This window comes from Diabrotica undecimpunctata, chromosome 9 (genome assembly GCF_040954645.1).
Source record: "Diabrotica undecimpunctata isolate CICGRU chromosome 9, icDiaUnde3, whole genome shotgun sequence".
NCBI lineage: Eukaryota > Metazoa > Arthropoda > Insecta > Coleoptera > Chrysomelidae > Diabrotica > Diabrotica undecimpunctata.
The window spans coordinates 35,227,492-35,248,591 of NC_092811.1; the positions used below are offsets into that span (position 1 = coordinate 35,227,492).

The 21,100-nt window shown below is 32.7% G+C and overlaps 2 protein-coding genes across 3 annotated transcripts in view; one reads left to right on the forward strand and one right to left on the reverse strand.

Moving 5' to 3' along the window:
* The window catches only part of LOC140449818 (dynein axonemal heavy chain 1-like), a 1,063,244-nt gene that overhangs the window by 845,073 nt on the left and 197,071 nt on the right, over positions 1 to 21,100 (forward strand). The window lies entirely within an intron of this gene.
* The window catches only part of LOC140449823 (uncharacterized), a 44,702-nt gene continuing 29,410 nt past the window's right edge, over positions 5,809 to 21,100 (reverse strand). Inside the window, exons 5-6 of the mRNA XM_072543181.1 lie at positions 16,477 to 16,541; positions 5,809 to 5,925 (exon numbers count right to left, since the gene is read on the reverse strand). Coding sequence (XP_072399282.1) covers positions 5,908 to 5,925; positions 16,477 to 16,541 — 83 coding nt within the window. The 3' untranslated portion in view covers positions 5,809 to 5,907. The remainder of the gene's footprint in view (positions 5,926 to 16,476; positions 16,542 to 21,100) is intronic.

A 21,100-nucleotide genomic window follows, 5' to 3' on the forward strand; every position in this document is an offset into this window, starting at 1 on the left:
CGAACAGCACTCAGAAAATTTTTCTTCTGAGGGATAAGGATGTAACGAGATTTAATTAAGCATCCAGAAATCAGATCTAAGTAACCCAATTCAGTTTAAAAATTTAAAATACTTTTAATAATATTATTCATTGCTTATTGCTAAATACGATTGTTTGTTTATGACATTAAAAATATAGGTGTAACTAGAAAACGCGCTGATCTAGTGAAATTTGCAATGTATTCAAAAGTTTATTAAATAGGAAATAGGCAGGAGATAAACTACCCCTAGAAATTTAACTATATGGAACTCTTGATGGAAGCAATCACATAAACATTATAAGAATATACAACATTATTTTTATTATAGAATTATTGCCGTAAGCAATTGAGGCGTTTATTTTGGAAACAAAAGTCCAAAATTTACGAAAACGCGATTGTGGGTCATCATGTAAAAGACCCTGAACTCTATCAGCCCAAAGATTCGTTTCTCCCAAAAACATCACATATCCCCCTATATGTGGCACTAAAATATCAGTATTTCTGTAAAAACGACATAATGTCCTATTCGTTTCTTTTAAAAACTACATAGGTCCATGCACTAATGTTGTTTTTAAAAGAAACTACGCCGAGAGAACAGCCCACTGGTAAGTACTGAACTACTTCGGCACACATTGTCGGCGAATTCTCATTTTCATCGGTCTATTCTCCCGGTGTAGACAGGCAGAGACTTGTCAAATTTAGTAGCGTTGTTGTCTTATTACGGAACGGTTGTGTTGTTAGTCTCGTGTTACATTTTAAGTAGTTTCTTCAGTTTTGCACTATAAGTTATGAATATGGAGAATGCAGTAGCAAGTGGTAGTGGAGTACAGCAGGCGCCTGAGCGTAAAGTTAAAAAAACACCGAAGGCCAGTTTAATAAAAATAGTAAAAGTAAAAGGCGAAAAGCATATTAATCATAAAGGAAGACTAGTAAAAAACCGCACTCTTGGAAGAAACTGCAAGTAACTAATAGCTTTAACGTAAATATTGAATATTTTTCTTACAATATATTTTTTGTTATAGATGTAAACGGCTCAAGTGTGATGAACATATTAGTAGGGAAATAAAAGTGGTTTTATTCCAACAGTTTTATAATATGAACAATAAAAATGAGCAAGACTCTCATTTGTCTGGTCTAATAACTATAAAACCAGTAAATAGACGTCGCCCTAAAAATAGAAATGTGGGTACTGAAAACCACATGCTGCAGGATATGCATTCAAAATAAGATATGAAGGAAAGAAAACAGAAGTCTGTAAAGAGGCATTTTGGGCATTCATAGTTTAACTGTTGGTAGACTTAGACGCATACAAAACCATTTAGTCACACGAGGTATGGTGCCAAGGGATTTAAGAGGAAAAGATAAGAAAAGGTCAACTGATTATTCAGATACCGTAATTCATTTAATAAAGGAACATATTAAGTCTTTTAAACCAAGGCAGTCCCATCACTCACGACGTAAAAACCCACTTCCCACTTCATTTTTACCTGCCGGAAGGTTTAACCATAAAAGACATGCATTTCATGTTTCGATCTGAATAACTTATCAATATCCCTTATAAAATCTACTGGAAAATATTCACATCCCACTTTAATATAAAGTTTGGCTTCCCACGATCCGATACATGTGCTCAATGTGATTCGTTCCAACAAAAACTTACTTCCGAAGGAATTAACGATGCAGAAAAAGTCCAAATAACAATGGAAAAGGAGATTCGTGTAAGAAAGGCTGATGCATTTTTTACAAGGAAAAGACAATACAAGATACACGCTATGGCTGGAGAAATCGATTCCATCGATCGATCAAATCCAGTTATTTATTCACGTCAGTTGTGGTACCACGTATTCGGTATACACAATCTTGGTACAGATGAGGCATTTATTTACACATACACTGAAGGACAAGCGAAAAAAGGTGCCAACGATGTGTGTTCCATGTAGTTACATTTTATTAACAATAATAGCTTTACGACCAGGAATCTTGTACTAATAAGTGATGGATGTCCTGAGCAAAACAAGAATTATGTTATGTTGCACTTTTTATTTATTCTTGTCCATGTACTTAAACTTTTTGACACATTTAAGTACCTGTTCCTGGTTCGGGGCCATTCCTATCTCCCAAACGACCAGGACGTCGTACTGATAAAAAAAAAACGCCATTTGGAAAGAGTGGAGACACCTGAAGAGTGGGACAAAGTGATATTTTCAGCAGGAAGTACACTCTCCAAATTTTCCTTCCTCAAAGTTTTTTGACATAAAGCTAGCCACCGATCAATATTTTCTGAAAACAGCTAAACCGCCAATTTCTCTAAAACTAGTGCGCATGTTCGAAATTACTACAGAGACTGCTGTAGTGAAGTTGAAGGATACCTACAATGGTCCATGGAGATCCTCTATTGTCAGAAGTAAAGTAGCAACAATTAGTTTAATAAAACTCACACCAAGTTATCTGCTAAACTGAAAAATTTAAGGGATCTCTTACCGTATTTAGGAAATGCAAACCGAAAATCTGCAGAACAATGACGCCTTAGAAATCGATGAAGATGACAACAGTAGTGGTTGTGAAGAATCCTAATTATTTTTTGCAATTTAAAATTCAATAAAAACTTAAGTGTATAACATTACTTTCATTTTATTTTTTCTTTCTTTTAAAAACAACATAAGTCCAAGATTTCTGTTTTTTTTTATTAACCCATGAAGGACGAAGTTTTCGAAAATCTTTATTTTACATAAATAATACAAATAACTTTTATGAATGGACAAAACTGACTTAGAAAAAGACAAAAATAATTATTAAATATATTAAAACCTAAAAATATTGCCTGTTGCCAAATGGAAACGCTAGGTTCCCATTAACCGAATGAAATAAAAGTAAAAAATATTCTATGAAATTGAGAGATAATCGGCAAAAAATTTTCTATAGCTGTGTATGAAATTTAACATTACACTTTGTGCACAAACCATCTTCACATTTGGCGCATCTTGTTCTCATGATCGACCTGCATTCTTCACCTGCACACCTAATTTTCTTTTTATTTGGTACTGGTTCCAGTAAATGTCCAACTCCATCGTATCTAATATCATCAGATACTCTATGAAAGGAACGACTTGAGAGTGAACTAGACGGTCGGCCACCTTGTTTTGCAGGCACTCCGTATTTGGTCAGATAGGCTTGCACAATTTCACGCCTAAACTCTAACTGTGTCAACTTGTTGCCGGATTTTTTATGTAGCACCCACGCATTTTGTATAGTCGCATCTAGCATCCAGGTAATCAAGCTCCAGTGCCATTTTTTTGCCCTCATTCCTATTCTAAAGCGGTTTATATTTTCGTCCATTAGGTCGGTGCCCCCCATTGCATTATTATATTTACCAATCAGGCATGGACTTTGAACCTGGATGATTTTCTTTTAGGCTTGTGAATATCTTTTCACGAGCGATTGTGGTTCCACCCCATAACATGTTGACGCTACACTTACGACGCTGTTATCCAACCATCTTACAACTATAATACCAGTTTTTCTCTCGAGAATCGACTCTACATCACCCCTTTTGCGTTTCTGCATATTAGCTTTCGATTCTATAGGGCAGTTTTTGGGAATGCGATTTTCCCGTATTGTTCCGGTAAGGCTATAGCCACGATCCTTTATATGTTTCAAAAGGTGGAGGCTCGTAAATAAATTGTCGCAGAAAAATGTGTAGGGTAATCTTGATTTATCATTGGGCAGTTCATCGAGCATTGTGACGCATGGAGCCGCACATGCTCCAAAAACTTTATAACAATGATTATTTGCTTTGGGATCGGTTGAAGCTTTCAAGATACCCACTTTTAGTGTTGGGGCACCAAACTTTGTATCCGAAACGAATCGACTTTCCTTTTAGGAACTGTTTACATGAGTGGCGTCCAAAGTATTTCACCATAGATTCGTCGTAATTTAATTCGCCTTCAGGGACGTAATATTCTTTATATTTTTTCTGTAAATAGTCAGCTAAGGGTCTGATCTTGTAATATTTGTCCCTTTCATCGATGGCTTCATTATTTGCAAGGTGGAAAAAACGCCAAATTGTAAGGAACCGATCTCTTCGCATAGCGTTCATGACCATTGCATTACCCATATCGCCTTTCGTATCCCAGTAAAATTTTTTCCCGGGAGCCAATTATACCCCGATATAATCAAAATGGCAAAGAAACACCTCATTTCTCCTGCGGAAATTTTGGGGTCGGGAAAGTTCTTCTGTAGTGCATAACTCGTGCATTGGTTGAGAATGTAACTAATTATATCCTCGTCGAAAAATAATTCGAACATCTCGACAGGTGTCAACGTATTGAATGGTTCGTAGCTATATTCTGGGACACTAGCGGCATTGTCGACCAAATCACCCGTTATCCAATTTAGGGACTGGTATTCAATTTTCTTCACTTGAGAGGTAGTTTGTGGGATGAAACTTCCGCTGCTTTCCTGGGAAATATCCATTGCTTGAACTGCATCTTCTTCGATGTCGTCATCCTCCTTGTCTGCTTCTTCGCCATACATTTGCACCTCAACATTTGCTTCCAGCTGTTTTCTAGACAGATTGTCGATGAATCCTCCCCCATCCTCCTCGCCAGAATCTTCATCAGTGAGGTATCCAATATTTGGGGGCTCAACATAAATATTTCTAACGTTGACGTCATCTTCGTAAACCATGTTCAAAGCTTCTTGTAGAGAGAAACCCCGCCTGAAAAAACAAGATGCCTGTAAATACTAGCATTGCCATATGGCAACGCGATGATTAAAAACAAAATATTGTAAAAGATCGCTTTTTTTCAAGGGTTGTCAAATATTCACAGAGGGAAAATGACCTTTCTATTAGAGCATAATTGTTACTTTAGCCACTTAGATGTAATAGTTATTCAGAAGTAATTGACAAATTGAGCTACTTACACAAATCTTATATCCATTTTTACAACTATCAAAAACGGTGACTATAAAATCTCACAAACACCAACGAATTAAGTTTTTGTTAGGTGTATATCTTCAAATCACTTATTTTCTACAGACCGGCACGTTCTTGGAAACAAAACAAACTAACATAACCTCAAAATAATAAGATTCGTACGTCAATACCAGTGTTGCCATATGGCAACTCCAGTCCTTCATGGGTTAATATTATGAGATTTTGTCTAAGAAGTAATAGTGAGAAAACTTTTATTTAACTTATATTCGTCAATGTACAATTTAAAAGTTTTTCGAAATATGGTAATAAACTCAAAAGAGCGTTTTTTTCATTTCCTACAAAATCAAAATTTTGGACTTATGTTGTTTCTAAAATAAACGCCTCAATTTCAATTTACCATCTAAAGAACTAGCAATTGTTCTAACATCAGTACTAGATATAAAAATACAGGAATATAAAACAACAATAGGAATTTTAGTACAATCAAAAAATATCATCTTTGCGTCCAAAATCTCCAACAACAGGGTATGCATTTAATTTAGTAACACTGCAATCGTGGAAAATTTTCTACAAAATCTCAAATCCGTTATAATAGAAAAAAATGATATAGAGATTGGAAAATTAATTACTCCCGCTAGTCGACTAGTAAGTGATAATATGAAATATGTGTGCCAACATTCCAAACACTATAATCGAAGAAGAGCTCAAAAAATTGGAGCTTATTACAGTTTTTAATATAACTTTCCTGAAAGTTGGCATGCCTGTATCCGAATGTAGTTATATATTAAGCTTTGGGCGTCAAGTATTTGTTGCCTCAAAAAATATTTTAAGGTAAAAATAAAACAAAAGATACCGTTTTTTAAACATTTAATTAAAAAATATAATTTTTTATTTTTTGTTTCAATGTTTCGAGGAACAAAAAGTGTTATTTCTCTTTTTTGATTTGTGGTCTTACAAGAAGATGAAGTACTGAAATAGAAAAAAAAACGTTTTATTATATAAAATGCACAAAAATATTGCAAAATATATTATTAATAATTAAAAAAATGTACAGATAAACCGTGTTTTATCGAACAACAGTATTAACAGATCCTTACAACAGTCAGAAGCATGGACGTTGCACACGGTGGCTCTGATGAGATTTTAGTGGGAATAAATTTTCACAGACACGAAAAATTAAAACCAAATTAAACTAAATTAAACTAATAAAATATAATTAAACTGGAAAATAACGAAATACGTCAAACCAAAAGCAAAGTACAAGTAGAAGGCAATGTTCTTGTTGAAGACAACAAACAGTAATATAAAAAAAAACAAAGAGTGTTTAAAAAGACATGCAAAGCGCTTAAAAGAGAGTATCATAAAAGAATAATTCAAGATATCGAAGAATTGGTCCGAAATAAAGAAATTAAGCCTTTATACTAGGAAAAAAGAAAAACAAAGAGTGAGATCACAACAAGAATACGTATATACTCCAGTCACTGTGGAGGAAAAGAGGTCAATACCTTTAAATTTTTTATAACTGAATCGATTTTGCTAATAATTTGGAATTAAGCTTATCTTACCTCCCTCTTCAAAAGTTATATATGCGCTAGGTGAGCTTTTTATTTTTAAGGGGTGAAATCACCCCTTATTGAAAATAATGAAAAAAATTTATATTAAAGCATTTTATGGATTTAAATCGTGTTAAATTAGGTAATTGAAATATTGTCAATTATAATAATGGATATTGTGTACATTTTCAACCCTTAAATAATCTTAAAAACCACCCCTTTTAATAAAACAAGGTTCAAGTTTAACAGGTTCAAACGCTTTTGTAGTGCATTTATATCATCTACAATGTAATTCTCTACTTATATAAAATAATTTTGGTTGATTGCAACACTTCAACTCTTAAAAACTACCCCCTATGTCAAAATATATAAAAAAATCTTTTTAAACAACTTTAAAAAGTTTTTAATGTACATTTATATTCAAAAATTCCTTTCTTATCAATAAAATATTTTTTGATTAGTTGCTTATTTTCAACCTTAAAAACCACCTCTATGCTCACGAAAAAATTCCCCTTTAAAAAATTAAGTATACTCATGATGTTTTTATTGTAAAAAATTATGCATGAAAATACTTTACATTAGAAAGTATACAAAATATATTTACAAAAATAAAAATTATTTACAATATATCAATATATTCATTGTCTGAAACGTCATTCTCGTCGTGTTCTAACTCCACCTCTTCGTCTATTGCAGGACAGTTTTGACAATTGTCGCCAGAGCATGTTCCACACGTAGCATTGCAAAATAGACCTAGTTTACGACAGCCACACGCTGAGCCGCAACCCTTTTTGCTTCATTTTCAATAGTGCTTCTGGTGCAGGTGAACTTTTCATTTTTATTGGTTGTAAAATATCATCACTCTTGAACCATCCCCAATCCGTTATATCAATCTCTTTGTTTCCAAGCCATATCTGAGTTTGTAAATAAACTCTTTTGATATGCTCATCCAGGGCACTTACAGTTGGTACAAGAGATGATAATTTAACTGCACTATTTTTAGTTGTGGCTTTCATATCGCATTTGTTCAAGTAATGATGAATAATCTTTGACCTTATTCATTTTGTTCATGTGGGTGTCTTTGGCAAGGCCATACAGCAAAATTGTACAGTATCTCCCAGCTTCTAAAATGTCTTCGAGATCTAAAGGACAACTTCAAAGGAGTGTCGCTTCTCTGTGTTCGTTAGTTCTCTGAAGCAGATGTTCATTTTAGAGGTGCCTATATTATATACATAACATATATATATATATATATATATATATATATATATATATATATATATATATATATATATATATATATATATATATATATATATATATATATATATGTATGTAGGTATGTATTATATACATGTTTGTGTGAGTGTTAGTGTGTCTGCTACCAGTTTTTCGAATTTTCGAATATACTTGAATAAAGCATTTATATGTACAGAAAATAAGTTGATGCTCCAAAATATAAATAACATGCTCCAAAAATGTTTTAGAATAACTCCGATAATTTTTAAGCTACAGTATCCATTAAAAAAATATTTTGAAGGTAATTTCAAAAGCTACAAGACTAAGTAGATTAAAATATGTTAAAATTCTTTTTTTTTTAATAGTAAAGGGCCAAAGTGCTGATTACAGGTGTGTCAGCCGCTGTATCTCAAACTTCAGTTGGCTATGTCTCTATTATTTTTCGAGCTACAACAAAAATAAAAAAATCAAAATTTTTCTTAAGAAAAAAACTACATTTTGGTATAGAACCATTTTTCACGTATCACTTATAGTTTTAGATTTATTTTGAAAAAATGTAAATTTTTATATAATTAAAAAAAAAAAGATTTTTTCATTTAAACATGATTTTTTCAAAAAATACGCATTTTAAACAGGCTAAACTTTTAAAACTTATGAATAACACTAAAAAAAAATGAATTGTAGAAGATATACGTTTAATTTCAATTCTGATCGAAATAGTGTTACTTATACTGCTCGTTCCTTTTTTAAACGCTAGAGTAATTCAAATTCTTTCCTTCGTATTTCGCTTTGTTTTAATCAAAATGGCTTTTAACATAGCTCATTTTAAAGGTTTTTTCTAGCTCTTTAAAAAGTGTTGTATCAGTTTTTATCAAAAAAGATTTCTATTTTCCGATATTTGATGTTAAATGCATCGAGTATAGTATCCCAAAAATAAAAAGTCATCTTCAAACAATTATAAATCGCTTAGTATTATACTTATAAAACTTAATAAAAAAACAATCTCTTTGTTTTTTTATAGGCTTTATTTTTGTTCATTAGAGATTTTTCAATAAAATGCTTTGTTTTTGAGTTATTCGTACAAAATCATTGGAAAACATGTTCTTTTTTGCGAAAAGTTTACTTTTTCAAGTGCGTATAACTCAAAAAGTATTGATTTAGCGAAAAAAATTTATATGACATTTTTTGTTTAAAATTTGATTCTCTATCAATTCCCGGGGTTATTTTGAGTGTAAAAATTTCAACCCCCTAGATGGGGTGCCAACCACCCCAGGGGTAGAAGCACACATCGGCACCATATAACTTATGTTTTTTGGGTAATTTACTACCCACTGTAAAAATTTCAGATAAATCGGTGCAGTTATAAAAAATTTAAAGGGAAAATGCCACAGTAACTGGACTAATATGATGAGATACAAAACTGAGGCTGATCATATAATGTCTGAATCAAACAATTTTTTCGATGAGCGGTTAAATAGAACTCACGAAGAGAAATAAACCAAATAATGCTACGGTGAGAAAATGCTCATAACAATCCAACAAACAGTTTCTTAATATTGTTCTAAAGCTATTTTCTAGTGGAATTTTAAAGTAATTATTATTTTAATGGGAATAAGCTACAATTAAAATTTAAAATAAATTTATTGACGTTTCAATTTCCACTTCGGAAACAGTTCTCAAAATACAGACATTGTTACTTTTAGGAAAATCCTAAAATCATTCTATTCTTCTTCTTCTGATGGCGCCGTCTCCTTTCAAAGGTTGGCGATCCAAATGGCAATTGTAGTTTTGGAAACTTCTGCGCCAAAGATTTCTGCGGATGAGCGTTCGAACCATCTCCTAAGGTTTTTCAGCCACGAGTACTGGCGTCTTTCTACTGATCTTTTGCCCTGTACTTTTCCTTCCAGTATAACTTGAAGTAATTCATATCTTTCGCCTCTCAACACATGACCCAAGTATTGCATTTTCCTCTCTTTGATTATTATCAGTAATTCTTTTTATTTACACATGCGACGAATTGCCTCAACATTATTAACTCTTTATACCCATGGAATTCTCAACATTCGTCTCTATATGTACATCTCAAACGCATCTATTCTTTTTTCTATTTGAGAGTCCATTGTCCAACTTTCAAGGCCATATAGTAAGACAGAAAAAACGTAACATCTGATCATTCGGATTCTAAGCTGTAGACTAAGGTCTGATCTTGTAAAAAATGTTTTCATGCTCAAGAATGTTTTCCTTGCTTGTTCGATTCTTGATAGGATTTCTTTTTTTGGATTACACTAACTATTAATACTTGCTCCCAAATATAAGTTCTATTATTTTCAATATATAAATATTGTTCTATTATTTGACTCTTGGCATACACCTGTACGTTTATTGGTGTCTTTGAAAATACTACAGTTTTAGTTTTTGAAACGTTTAGATGTAAACCGAACATTTCGCTGTGGTAAACTACCGTATTTATTATATTTTGTAGTTCTTGTGCGTTGCTTGCTATTAAGACGGTATCATTAGCATATCTGATGTTGTCTATGCTGATTCCGTTAATCTTAATTCCGCCTTAGACCTCGTCTAATGCTTCTCTGAATATAGACTTTGAATACAAATTAAACAGTAGCGTTGATAAAACGCATCCCTGTCTCACTCCTCGTCGGATTTGTATATCTTCAGATGTTGTGTGCTCTATTTCAATTGTTGCCGTTTGGTGCCAGTATAGTTCTGAGATAATTCACAAATCTTGTTCGTCAACTCCAGTTGTTCTCAGAATTTCGATCATCTTTTGATGGTTAATGCAGTCAAATGCTTTTGGATACTCAAGATCATTCTATTAAACCTATTTTATTTAGATATCACACTTTTGCTGGAAAGTCCATATTAAAAAGAAAAAGGAAGAACTAGGTATTCGCTACAAGAAAATTTATTGGATGATGCCAAGAATTTCAACATTGTCCATTTATAATACCGAACTATTATGCAAACAAATACTGAGACCAGTATGTACGTATCGTTTCCAACTCTGTCATGTGGCAATTTAAGTAACCCGATCATCCAGAGATTCCAAAATAAAGTATTGAGGAACATTGTTAATGCTCCTTGGTACATTATAAATGTCGACCTTTATAAGGACCTTGAAATAGAAGATGTAGATAAAGTTATCAAGAATATGGCAGGTAGTCACTAACAGCAGCTCCATAGTCATTTAAACATCGTGGCCATCCAGCTCCTTAATAAAGGGTTAGAAAAAAAACTCAAATGTAGAAAACCATTTGAGTTATGAGTTCTAACACGATCACTATAACCGATCATTATTAATATTTGAATACAAATTTTTTAATAAGATATGAACTACAACTTATATGAACCTACAACTTATTTCCTGTAAATTGGTTTGGCAACAATTGGTTTTACCTACTAAATAGTACTTATTTAATTATTTCTTACTACATTGTTAATACACATCTAAGGCAATGTACACATGAGAGCGTTAAACGCCGCATTTGCCCAACTTTGGAGTTATTTTCTCAATTTGGAATGTAAAAAAGGGTGTACATATGTAAAATTATGAATTTAATTTCAGTGTATGAGGACTGTATTACATAGGGCTGGTTCAAAATAAATTAGGATAAGTAGTAAAGGGTTATACAGATAATAGCAAATCAAGTTAACAAAAAGTATTACCAATGCTGCTTCTACTCACACACTCGCGGTATTTTCTTAACACGTGTCTCGCGGTACTTTCACTGAGATCACGAGATAGAGCACACTTGCGTCTGTATACGATTTAAAAGAGGATTCACGGTATTTTTCGCGTAACTATAAGCGAGAGAGAGAGAGAGAGAGAGACTGTATGTTGCTAGCGATAGTCAACAGGCAAGAGAGCGTACGTCTGTTGCTAACGATAGTCAACAGGGAAGAGAGGGTATGTCTGCTGCTAGCGAAACTCAGCAGGCGAGGGAGCTTTTTTTGGTTTTCTATCGTACAACTGTCTGTATTTCTAATTTGGTGGGGTTGAAGTTGTAGTAGGAACTGTTATCAAGGGTTGGACTAGGGTAATCATTTTATAATTGAGGTGAAGAATGATAGGATGTAATACAGCGAAAAATGACATATTTTTTCGCATGTGAAAAATTGAACATGGGGTACAGACTCACAAAATAACCCATGGTCAATATATCATTAATTATAGAGTGCACCCATAATCTTCTTTGGCATCTTTAACTTGCTCTGAATCTACGCCTACGGGGTAATAACCAAATACATGCCAACTCCATATTTGTACTGACTGTCGACATTTTGGTAAATTGCGGCCCCAAGCCCTGTCATGTGTACGATACCACGTTTTTCTAACGTGCGTTTAACGCATCGTCTAACGCCCTTATGTGTACAGACAATTGAAGCACGAGTTCTCGTTTTTATTAGATATTAGACTAGTAAATAAAATAATGTCCAAAACTGCAGCCACGGCGGAGAAGAATACCTTCGATACGGTGTGAATGGCGGAAGTGGCAATCCCTTGTTTTTAGGGATTGTATAAAATCACTCACCAACCCGTCTAGCCAGCGTGGTGTTTTAAGGCTAAAAACCCTCCTAATAGTGATATGCCGATATCTAATACAAAAGGAATGGGTCCCCAGGTGGGTAGATCACACAGTAATGGCAAATCCCACTCCTTTGGAAAAAAGGACAGCTTCATGGAATCTGGGGGAAGCAAGAAATCGCTAAAAACCACACGATTGAACATCGCAACTCTAAATATAAGGTCCTTAGGCAAAGATCTACCAACTCGTAGAAGACATCAAGGACTTAAAATAAGACATAATTGGTCTAGCAGAAGTAAAAAGAAAGGTCCGGTAACGTCCTATATTACAAAGGGTGAGAAGAACAAAGCCTAGGTTGCATAGGATTTCTAATTTCCAAGAAATATGCACATAAAGTAGAGCAATTCGTAGTAATATCTGAAAGAATTGATTGCAATAATTAGGTTAAATGTAAACGAGAACATCTTCCTGAAAATAATTCAAGTGTACGCTCCAACCGCAGCACATCCCGATGAAGAGATAGACGAATTTTATAAAAAAATTGCAGGAACTAGCACGAATTATCACAGTACGTATACGATAATAATAGGAGACTTCAACACTAAGATCGGACAACGACTTGAAAAAAACCGAAAACTATATAGGACAATTCAGCTCTGGAGTTAGAAACGAGAGAGGAGAAACCTTGGTTAACTTCCTACAAGCCCACAAATACTATGCAATGAACACATTATATAAAAAAAAACCTCAAAGAAAGTGGACTTGACTATCCCCAAAAGGAAAAACTCGGAACGAAATAGATTACATACTGTGTAACAAAACAGATATCATACAGGACGTAACAGTTATAAATAGTGCGTCAGTAAATAGCGATCACCGAATGGTTAGAGCCAAATTAGAGATAAAACATAATAAAAATAGAAATAAATTTAGAAAAATTTGGAATATAGACACAGATAAACTAAAATCTAATATAGAACAATATAAAAGCAAGTTAAAACCCGCGAAAGTATTAAATCTAGATAAACTTAACTTAAATGAAATCAATAAAGGCATAACAGAAAACGAAAATCCAAAATAAGTGTAGACTCACAAAACATGCTGAAACAAAGAAAAGATCTTCTGAGAGACTGAATAATTTAAGGAACTTAATCGAGTAATAAAAAAACAGATAAAAGAGGATATTAAAAACATCAAGAAGACCACCGAAGTCTCAAATGCACCAAACCGAAACTAGGAAAGAAAAACATAATAACCATTAAAAATAAACAAGGACAACTAGAAAAAAGTAAATTTGATATTGCAAACTTAATTGAAAAGTTTTACCCCGATCTGTACCGTTCTAGAAACGATCCCCCTAACTCCTCAAAGCAAAACTTGAACAGGAAGATAACAAATGTCAACTCAGAAGTGATGCCCGAAATAAGCCACGAAGAAATAGAAATAGCAGTAAAAGAAATAAAAAGAAATAAAGCTCCTGGAAGCGATGGAATCCTAGCAGAAATGCTGAAGGAAGGCGGAGGAGAAGCCATCACATAACTAAAAATACTATTTAATAAATGTCTATTCGAAGGCAACATACCCCATACAATACTAATACACAAAAAGGGAGACACACAGAGCTGAAAAATTATCGACCAATTTCACTTTTTTCACAACTTTACAAAACCTTTATAAAGATTATTACAAACAGGTTAACAATTAAATTTGTCGGATATCAACCAGTAGAACAAGCCGGATTTAGAAAAGAGAACAGCACCTGTGACCATCTATATACACTTTGAAAATCCTAATAGAAAAGACTAATGAATACATTCACCCATTATATTTGGCTTTTATATATTATGAAAAAGCTTTTGATAGCGTAGAACTGTGGGCAATAAAAGAAGCATTAGTCAACAACCGGATCGACTCCAGGTACAGAATATTAATACATAATATTTACGAACAAGCTGAAACGATAGTGACGTTGGGTAATGGAATCGAAACAAGACCAGTAAAAATCAACCGACGAGTAAGACAAGGAGACACAATACAAGGAGACACGTGGAATGCACTGAATACGATGATTGAGGAGCTTCACATAGAATCCCTAAAAAAGGACTGAACATGAATTTCAGCAAAACTAAACTAATGTCAAACAAGGATGACAAACCTATGATAAACATCGAAGGGACAGATATAAAACACGTAGATGAATATACATATCTGGGTCAAAACGTCTTACGGATGGCCGATGGAATAAAGAAATCGGGAATTGGCTGCCATATGAAGCCAAAAGACCACGATGAAGACCGCAAATGCGATGGAGCGACGATATTAAAAGAACTGCAGGACCAATGTGGAAATGTTTTACAAACAACAGAGATGAATGGAGAGAATTAGGAGAAGCCTATATTCGGCAATCCGAATAGAGAAAAGGGCTTAAAAAAAAATAAGAATTATTATTCTCATTGGTCTTTATAAATAAATGTACCTATTCTTTAACTATAAAGTGATTTAGTTTTCGTTTTAACAAATTGTTCTACCTAAGCATCTTTGAATTAAATAAAACAGGTTCTTTGAAAATCTTCAAAAATATACAGGGTGTCTCTGTAACGTCAAGTGAACGTTAAAAAATTAGTGACTATCTGTTTCGGATTTTGCGACCATCATGTCAATCTGTATTTTAAACACTGCTACTCTGAACAGAAATGTGGTGGCTCGTTTTACTTCTACTTGTCCTTGTAAAATAAATTGCAGCAACCCATATCTTTCGCTGTTCCTCATGATGCGAGTGAGGTATTCGATTTTGGTTGTTTTTATTTTGGTCAACAGCTCTTTGCCTTTTTGCATTCTTAATAAAACATTCTGGTTAATAACGTGGTCGGTATAGGATATCTTCAGGATTCGACGATAAAGCCACATTTCAAAAGCTTCAATTTCCTTGCAGTTAGCGTCTGTAAGAGTCCACAACTCTACTCTGTACAACAGTATAGGAAAGATATAACATTGGTATAACCTGATTTTATTGGTACTAATAAATCATGGCATTTGAATAGCTTAGCCATTTTTGAACTGCAGATCTTGCTTTATCTATCCTACATTATATTTCTAGGGAGTGGTTCGAATCCTCATTAATGTTCGTACCAAGCTGTTGTATGTTTTTCTCTTTCTATTGATTAACCATTCACACTGATTCTTCCAAGTTGCTCTTTCTTCTTAGATATCGACATACATTTTGTTTTTTTTATTTTTATTGAAAGTACATATTTCTGGCTTATTTCTGTGATTTAATTTATTAACTCCTGGAGGGCTGCATAACTGTCAGGGAATACCACTGTGCCATCCGCGTATCTGATGTTATTAAAACATTCTCCGTTAATTCTAATTACGGCTTTAACATCCACCACTGCTTATTGAAAGATTTCCTCATAGTATATGTTGAACAGCAGGGGTGATAGTATACATCCCTGTGGGACTTTACGTTTGATTTTGATATTATCAGATTTTTCTGCCTCCGTATGACGTAGACGATGTCTGATTCCAGTAAAAATTGTTAATAATTCTTGAATCACAGGTGTTAATTCAAATATTTGTTAATATCTATGTTAGCTAGTCGGCTGATTTTTTCTTCGCGTAGTCTATATATCCTTTAGACTTTAAAATGTTGTTCATTAAGCTGGTGGTCCGGAAATCATTGCAGGAATGCAGGATACGGATTTTGTTTTCTTTGGTAGAGCAATAAAAGTTGACTTTAGCCATGATCTTATATTACTCCGTTTAAATATATGTCATTGAATATTTTTGTTAGTCGTTGAGTACCGTCAGTGGTAAATAGCTTTATGAATTTAGCATGTGCATTGTCATGTCCAGGAGCTTTGCCATCTTTTAGTTGTGATATTGCTTCGTCCTTCACTTTATCTGATGTGATTGGTAAATGGTCATTAAATATGTAGGACAGAGGTTGTTCAGACCTATTGTCATATTGTACTTGCAGGCAAAGTTTAATGAATATCATCTTTTTTATTTCAACGATATTTATTTGGTCCATAATTTACTCCAACTCTGTATATGATCTTATTGGAAGCTTATATAAAAAATAAATTTAACACTTGTAATGGGTACAGTAAGTAAAGAGCCCAAATTGGAAACCTTGTACATTTCTTACTATTTTATTTATAAAAATGGCATTGAAAACTTACGTCAGGATTTCTGTTGTAATTGCATTGGAGCAATCCGAAGATCTTATCAGCAAAAGGCATGTTTTCTGAAAATTAATAAATTAATAATTATTTTTAGTAAATGTTAATCAACAATAGTGTGATAAAAGCTTTTTATCGTATTTAGTTTGCCTCTGATAAAGGCAGGAGTTGTTTTTAAAAAAATAATTTCAGATTAGCTTTTACGTTTCATTAATAATGAATACGTGTTTGCTATGGTAAAAAAGCGCGCTACATAGTAATAACCATTGTAAATAAATTTGATAATTACTTCAAAAAAATAAAACAAAAATCTTTTTTTTTTTTTGGAAAAATCAACTTTATCCTACGAGTAATCAAAACAATCACAAGTTTAACAAAAACCAGACATTAAAGATAATATCTTGAAATATATCGTACATACATATATATATATATATATATATATATATATATATATATATATTCATATATATATACATATATATATATATATACATATATATATATATATATATATATATATATATATATATATATATATACGAAAATTACTGAGTTCTCGGGAAGAACCGCGTTGAGAATTTAAAACTCGACGTTTCGGCACCCATTTTGGAGCCATTATCAAGAGTGATACGGTGCCTCAGTGCCGAGAGATAGTTCTTGCAATATAGAACACGATACTGGTAATGGGTGCCGAAACGTCGAGTTTTAAATTCTCAACGCGGTTCTTCCCGAGAACTTAGTAATTTTCATTTAACTGACCGCCGAAACTTATCCGAACATATATATATATATATATATATATATATATATATATATATATATATATATATATATACATTTATTTCTGAATTTATGAGCATGGTTCTGTATTTAAAAGTTTTAATTTAGTTCGGCAATGAACAGTATCCCAATGACAATGGGAAATATACGTTTTACGTTTCTATACTTGGTGCGAATAAATAAAGTTGTGTTTTTAACCTTATTTTGCGACAACCTGTGTAATTTATTTGAGACAAATCCTATATCTCATTAATATTAGGAGTAAGCTTCATCCTTTAGCAAGATTTTTTTTTACTTATCTCGATATCTATATCAGAGAAAAACCGAATACGGAGAAGCGACAGTCCTTTGAAGTTACGTGGCCAAGCCGCCAATGACAGCTAACAACCAGAAAATGAATAGTCAGTGGGCATATCACACAATATAAATTCTTAAGAGCGTAGGCGCAAAATTTCGGGCCAATGTTTTTTAAATGCATTCATTTTTTTCGAATCCTGAAAAAACTAATAAGTATTTTTGAAAAATTTAAACTTAGAATGAAAGACTACATTATTACTGAGGGTCGAAAGTCCCTGAAAACTTCTATAATGTTTATTTTAATAAGTTACAGGGGTGAAAAAAAAAAGTTTAAAATTCTTTGTTTCGTTTAAGAGCGTAGGCGCAAAATGTCGGGCCAATGCTTTTTAACATTTTTTTAGAATCCTGAGAAAACTAACAAATATTTTTGAAAAATTTAAACACAGAATGAAAGATTACATTATTACTGAGGGCCGAAAGTCCCTTAGAATAAACAAAAAGTTTTTTTGAATGAGATATTTGAAATTAAAAATCACACTAAATTTTCTCTTTTCTTTTTCACCTCTGTAACTTATTAAAATAAAAATTATAGAAGTTTTCGGGGACTTTTGGCCCTCAGTAATAATGTGTTCTTTCATTCTGCGTTTAAATTCAAAAATACTTATTAGTTTTTTCAGGATTCGAAAAAAATGAATACATTTAAAAAACATTTGCCCGAAATTTTGCGCCTACGCTCTTAAATAAAATATTCTCGTGTATAAAACCCTCTCTCTATATATTTTTATTTCCTAAAAATACTATATTCGTATTGTTGTCTTCGAGCGCACTGACGCCGGGCCACCATCTGTTGATTTTTTGACCTGAGCCTTCGGAGACTTGCGTCTTTCAATAAAAGAAATAGCACTGACACCAAATTTAATGTTTTCATTTTGAACTATCCCTTGGCAGACCAAAGTTTATTTTTTATAGCTCGGACAGACACGTCGGCGTCGGCTTACTGTTCGAAAGTCAAACCAATACTATTATGTAATAACTAATAATAATTACAAAGCAATAGTAATTACCTGTTATTATTCTTAGGAAATCTAAATAAACTTATTCCTTTTCCTGTCACAGATGAACATCCGCGAATCGCACAAATATATCCAGACATTTTAAATATAAATTAAACTTTTAACTATAAACTATAACTATAAACTTATATATTTAACTATAACTATAAACTATAACTATAACCTTTTAACTATAAATAAATTATATAAATGGTCAAATGTACTTGTTGTGTCGAGTATTTACCATAGACGCCTACGGACTATCGAAAACAACCAGAATTAAAGAATAAGCACGTGTTTTTGACAGTTAAACAGCCAGAATCGGGCATGCGTATACAAAAATGGTACACGCTTTTGGACCGCTATGTCGCTTCTATGTGTGTTTGGTTATTCTATGTCTATATTATCAAAGATATATGTTAATGTGATATTAAAAGTCTAAGGTGCGCCAAGCAATTAATTAGCTAATTAATTAATTAATCTTATTTAAATTATGCTTCTTAAGCATATTAACTTGGGAAAGGATCACTACAGGAGCAATGCGACCAATTTGTGGCAATAATGTTAAAAGACTCTGTTGGTTGTTGCTTTGGAAACCTCAGAGTCTTTTAACATTATTGCCACAAATTGGTCGCATTGCTCCTGTAGTGATCCTTTCCCAAGTTAATATGCTCCTTTTCTAACTTGGCTGCACCGTACTGAAGACGACCAATAGTCAGAAATACGTATATACGGTTGCCTTCCATCTTATACACATATTTTATTATATTTTTTCTTTTTATTGCGAGCTATGCCGATATCTTTTACCTTTATTTTACTATTAACTCGCATTACCCTTTTTCTTATTATATATATATATATATATATATATATATATATATATATATATATATATATATATATAACATCGTAAGTCTAGTTTAGTAAATTTTACAGTCCGGCAGTTTTTTCAATAAACGTGTTTAGAAATGTCCAATTGAAGTGAAAATTGGCATCCGGACATATTATGATGACATGATGAGTGTTTGAAGTAAAGTAATGATTTTTCTTTAAAATAGTTTCAGTTTTTTGTAGTTGGACTTACGTTACTTTGGAAGCATCAAAAATAATTTTGCTACTATAGTTTTATACAAGTCCAACACTTACGATAATTTTGGTAAATTTAGAAATAATTTCACATTGTGATTGTTTGATATGATAGTGTGTACCATATTGGTACGCATGGCTGTCAACTTGTTAAATCAAAGTAATTATAGGTAACTAATAAAAATGTTTAAGAGATACGATTTAGAATTTTCTAACTTACTTTCTGAATCAAAGATATTTAGCGGCGTGTCTAAAACAGCCCAGAATAAGTTATGGGAATCAATTAGTTTTAGATAACATTTTTTAATCTGAGATTTAGGAAACCATTTGTTTCTCGCTAGAAATAGAGTGATATTTCATTCAAAATAATTACCAGTTGTTGTTCGACACGCGTTACGTGGTAATATTTATAAGAGGTTTTTAGGTTTTACAGGCGCAAGTTAAAGCCACAAGGCAAAATATATTTTTGGTGTTTTAAAGGCCAGATTAAAATTTTTTGATATCAAAAATAAATTTGTAGGGCAAACTTAGGACGGCGCTGCCGTGATGTCCTGTGAATTGAATGGTCTCAGGCAAAAGTTAGGACTATTGCGTGATGCTTTATTTACTTACTCTCATGTGCATAGAATTAATTTAGTTTTCACTGTAGAAGCTTTTCCGTGAACAGCTTTTGAAAATTTCCGAAAATAGAATAGCAAAGCTGGTACAAAATCTCAGAGATTTTACGATGACGTTATAAACCATTTTGCTGCTTCCAAACAACGTAGACTAGAGTTAATTTATAAACATGTGTAGGTTCTAAATTTATAGGAAAAAAAAACAAAAAAAAAACAAAAAATCTCCTATGATGAATGAAGCCTTTTAATTAAACGGTATACCTATATAAGGAGACAAAAAACCTTGCTGACTCTGTCTCTAAAGCCACGAGACGAAAAGAGCAGTACACCAAGAAGGCTTTGCTGCAAAATCAACTAAAGTAATTTTAACTCCACAAGTAAGATGAAAATGGGCGATTAAACATGTCCAAACTATAACTGTTTTTTATTTCAGTGAAGTGTATTATGAAAAATTATGCAAAATGGCATTCCTGAAACTTAAAAAAATAATGGTTTCAGAATAAAAAATAATGAGAGATTTTTGATAAAAAGAAACACTGTATTGACAAAAGAAGTCATCGTGAATTCCTGGTCATCATGTTAACAAAATTAAACGAAATATTTTAGAAAGCAGGGTTTAAACGAAAAATGTAATATACCATGCGGTCCATATGTATGGAATAAATTCATTTTTAGCGTTATTATGTACTATCTGAAAAAAACCAGAAACAGGTCGATTTTTATTCTTAAATTGACAAATTACAGTATGAAAATATTATCCCCTTCCAGCACCCCCTTTGAATTGTAAGC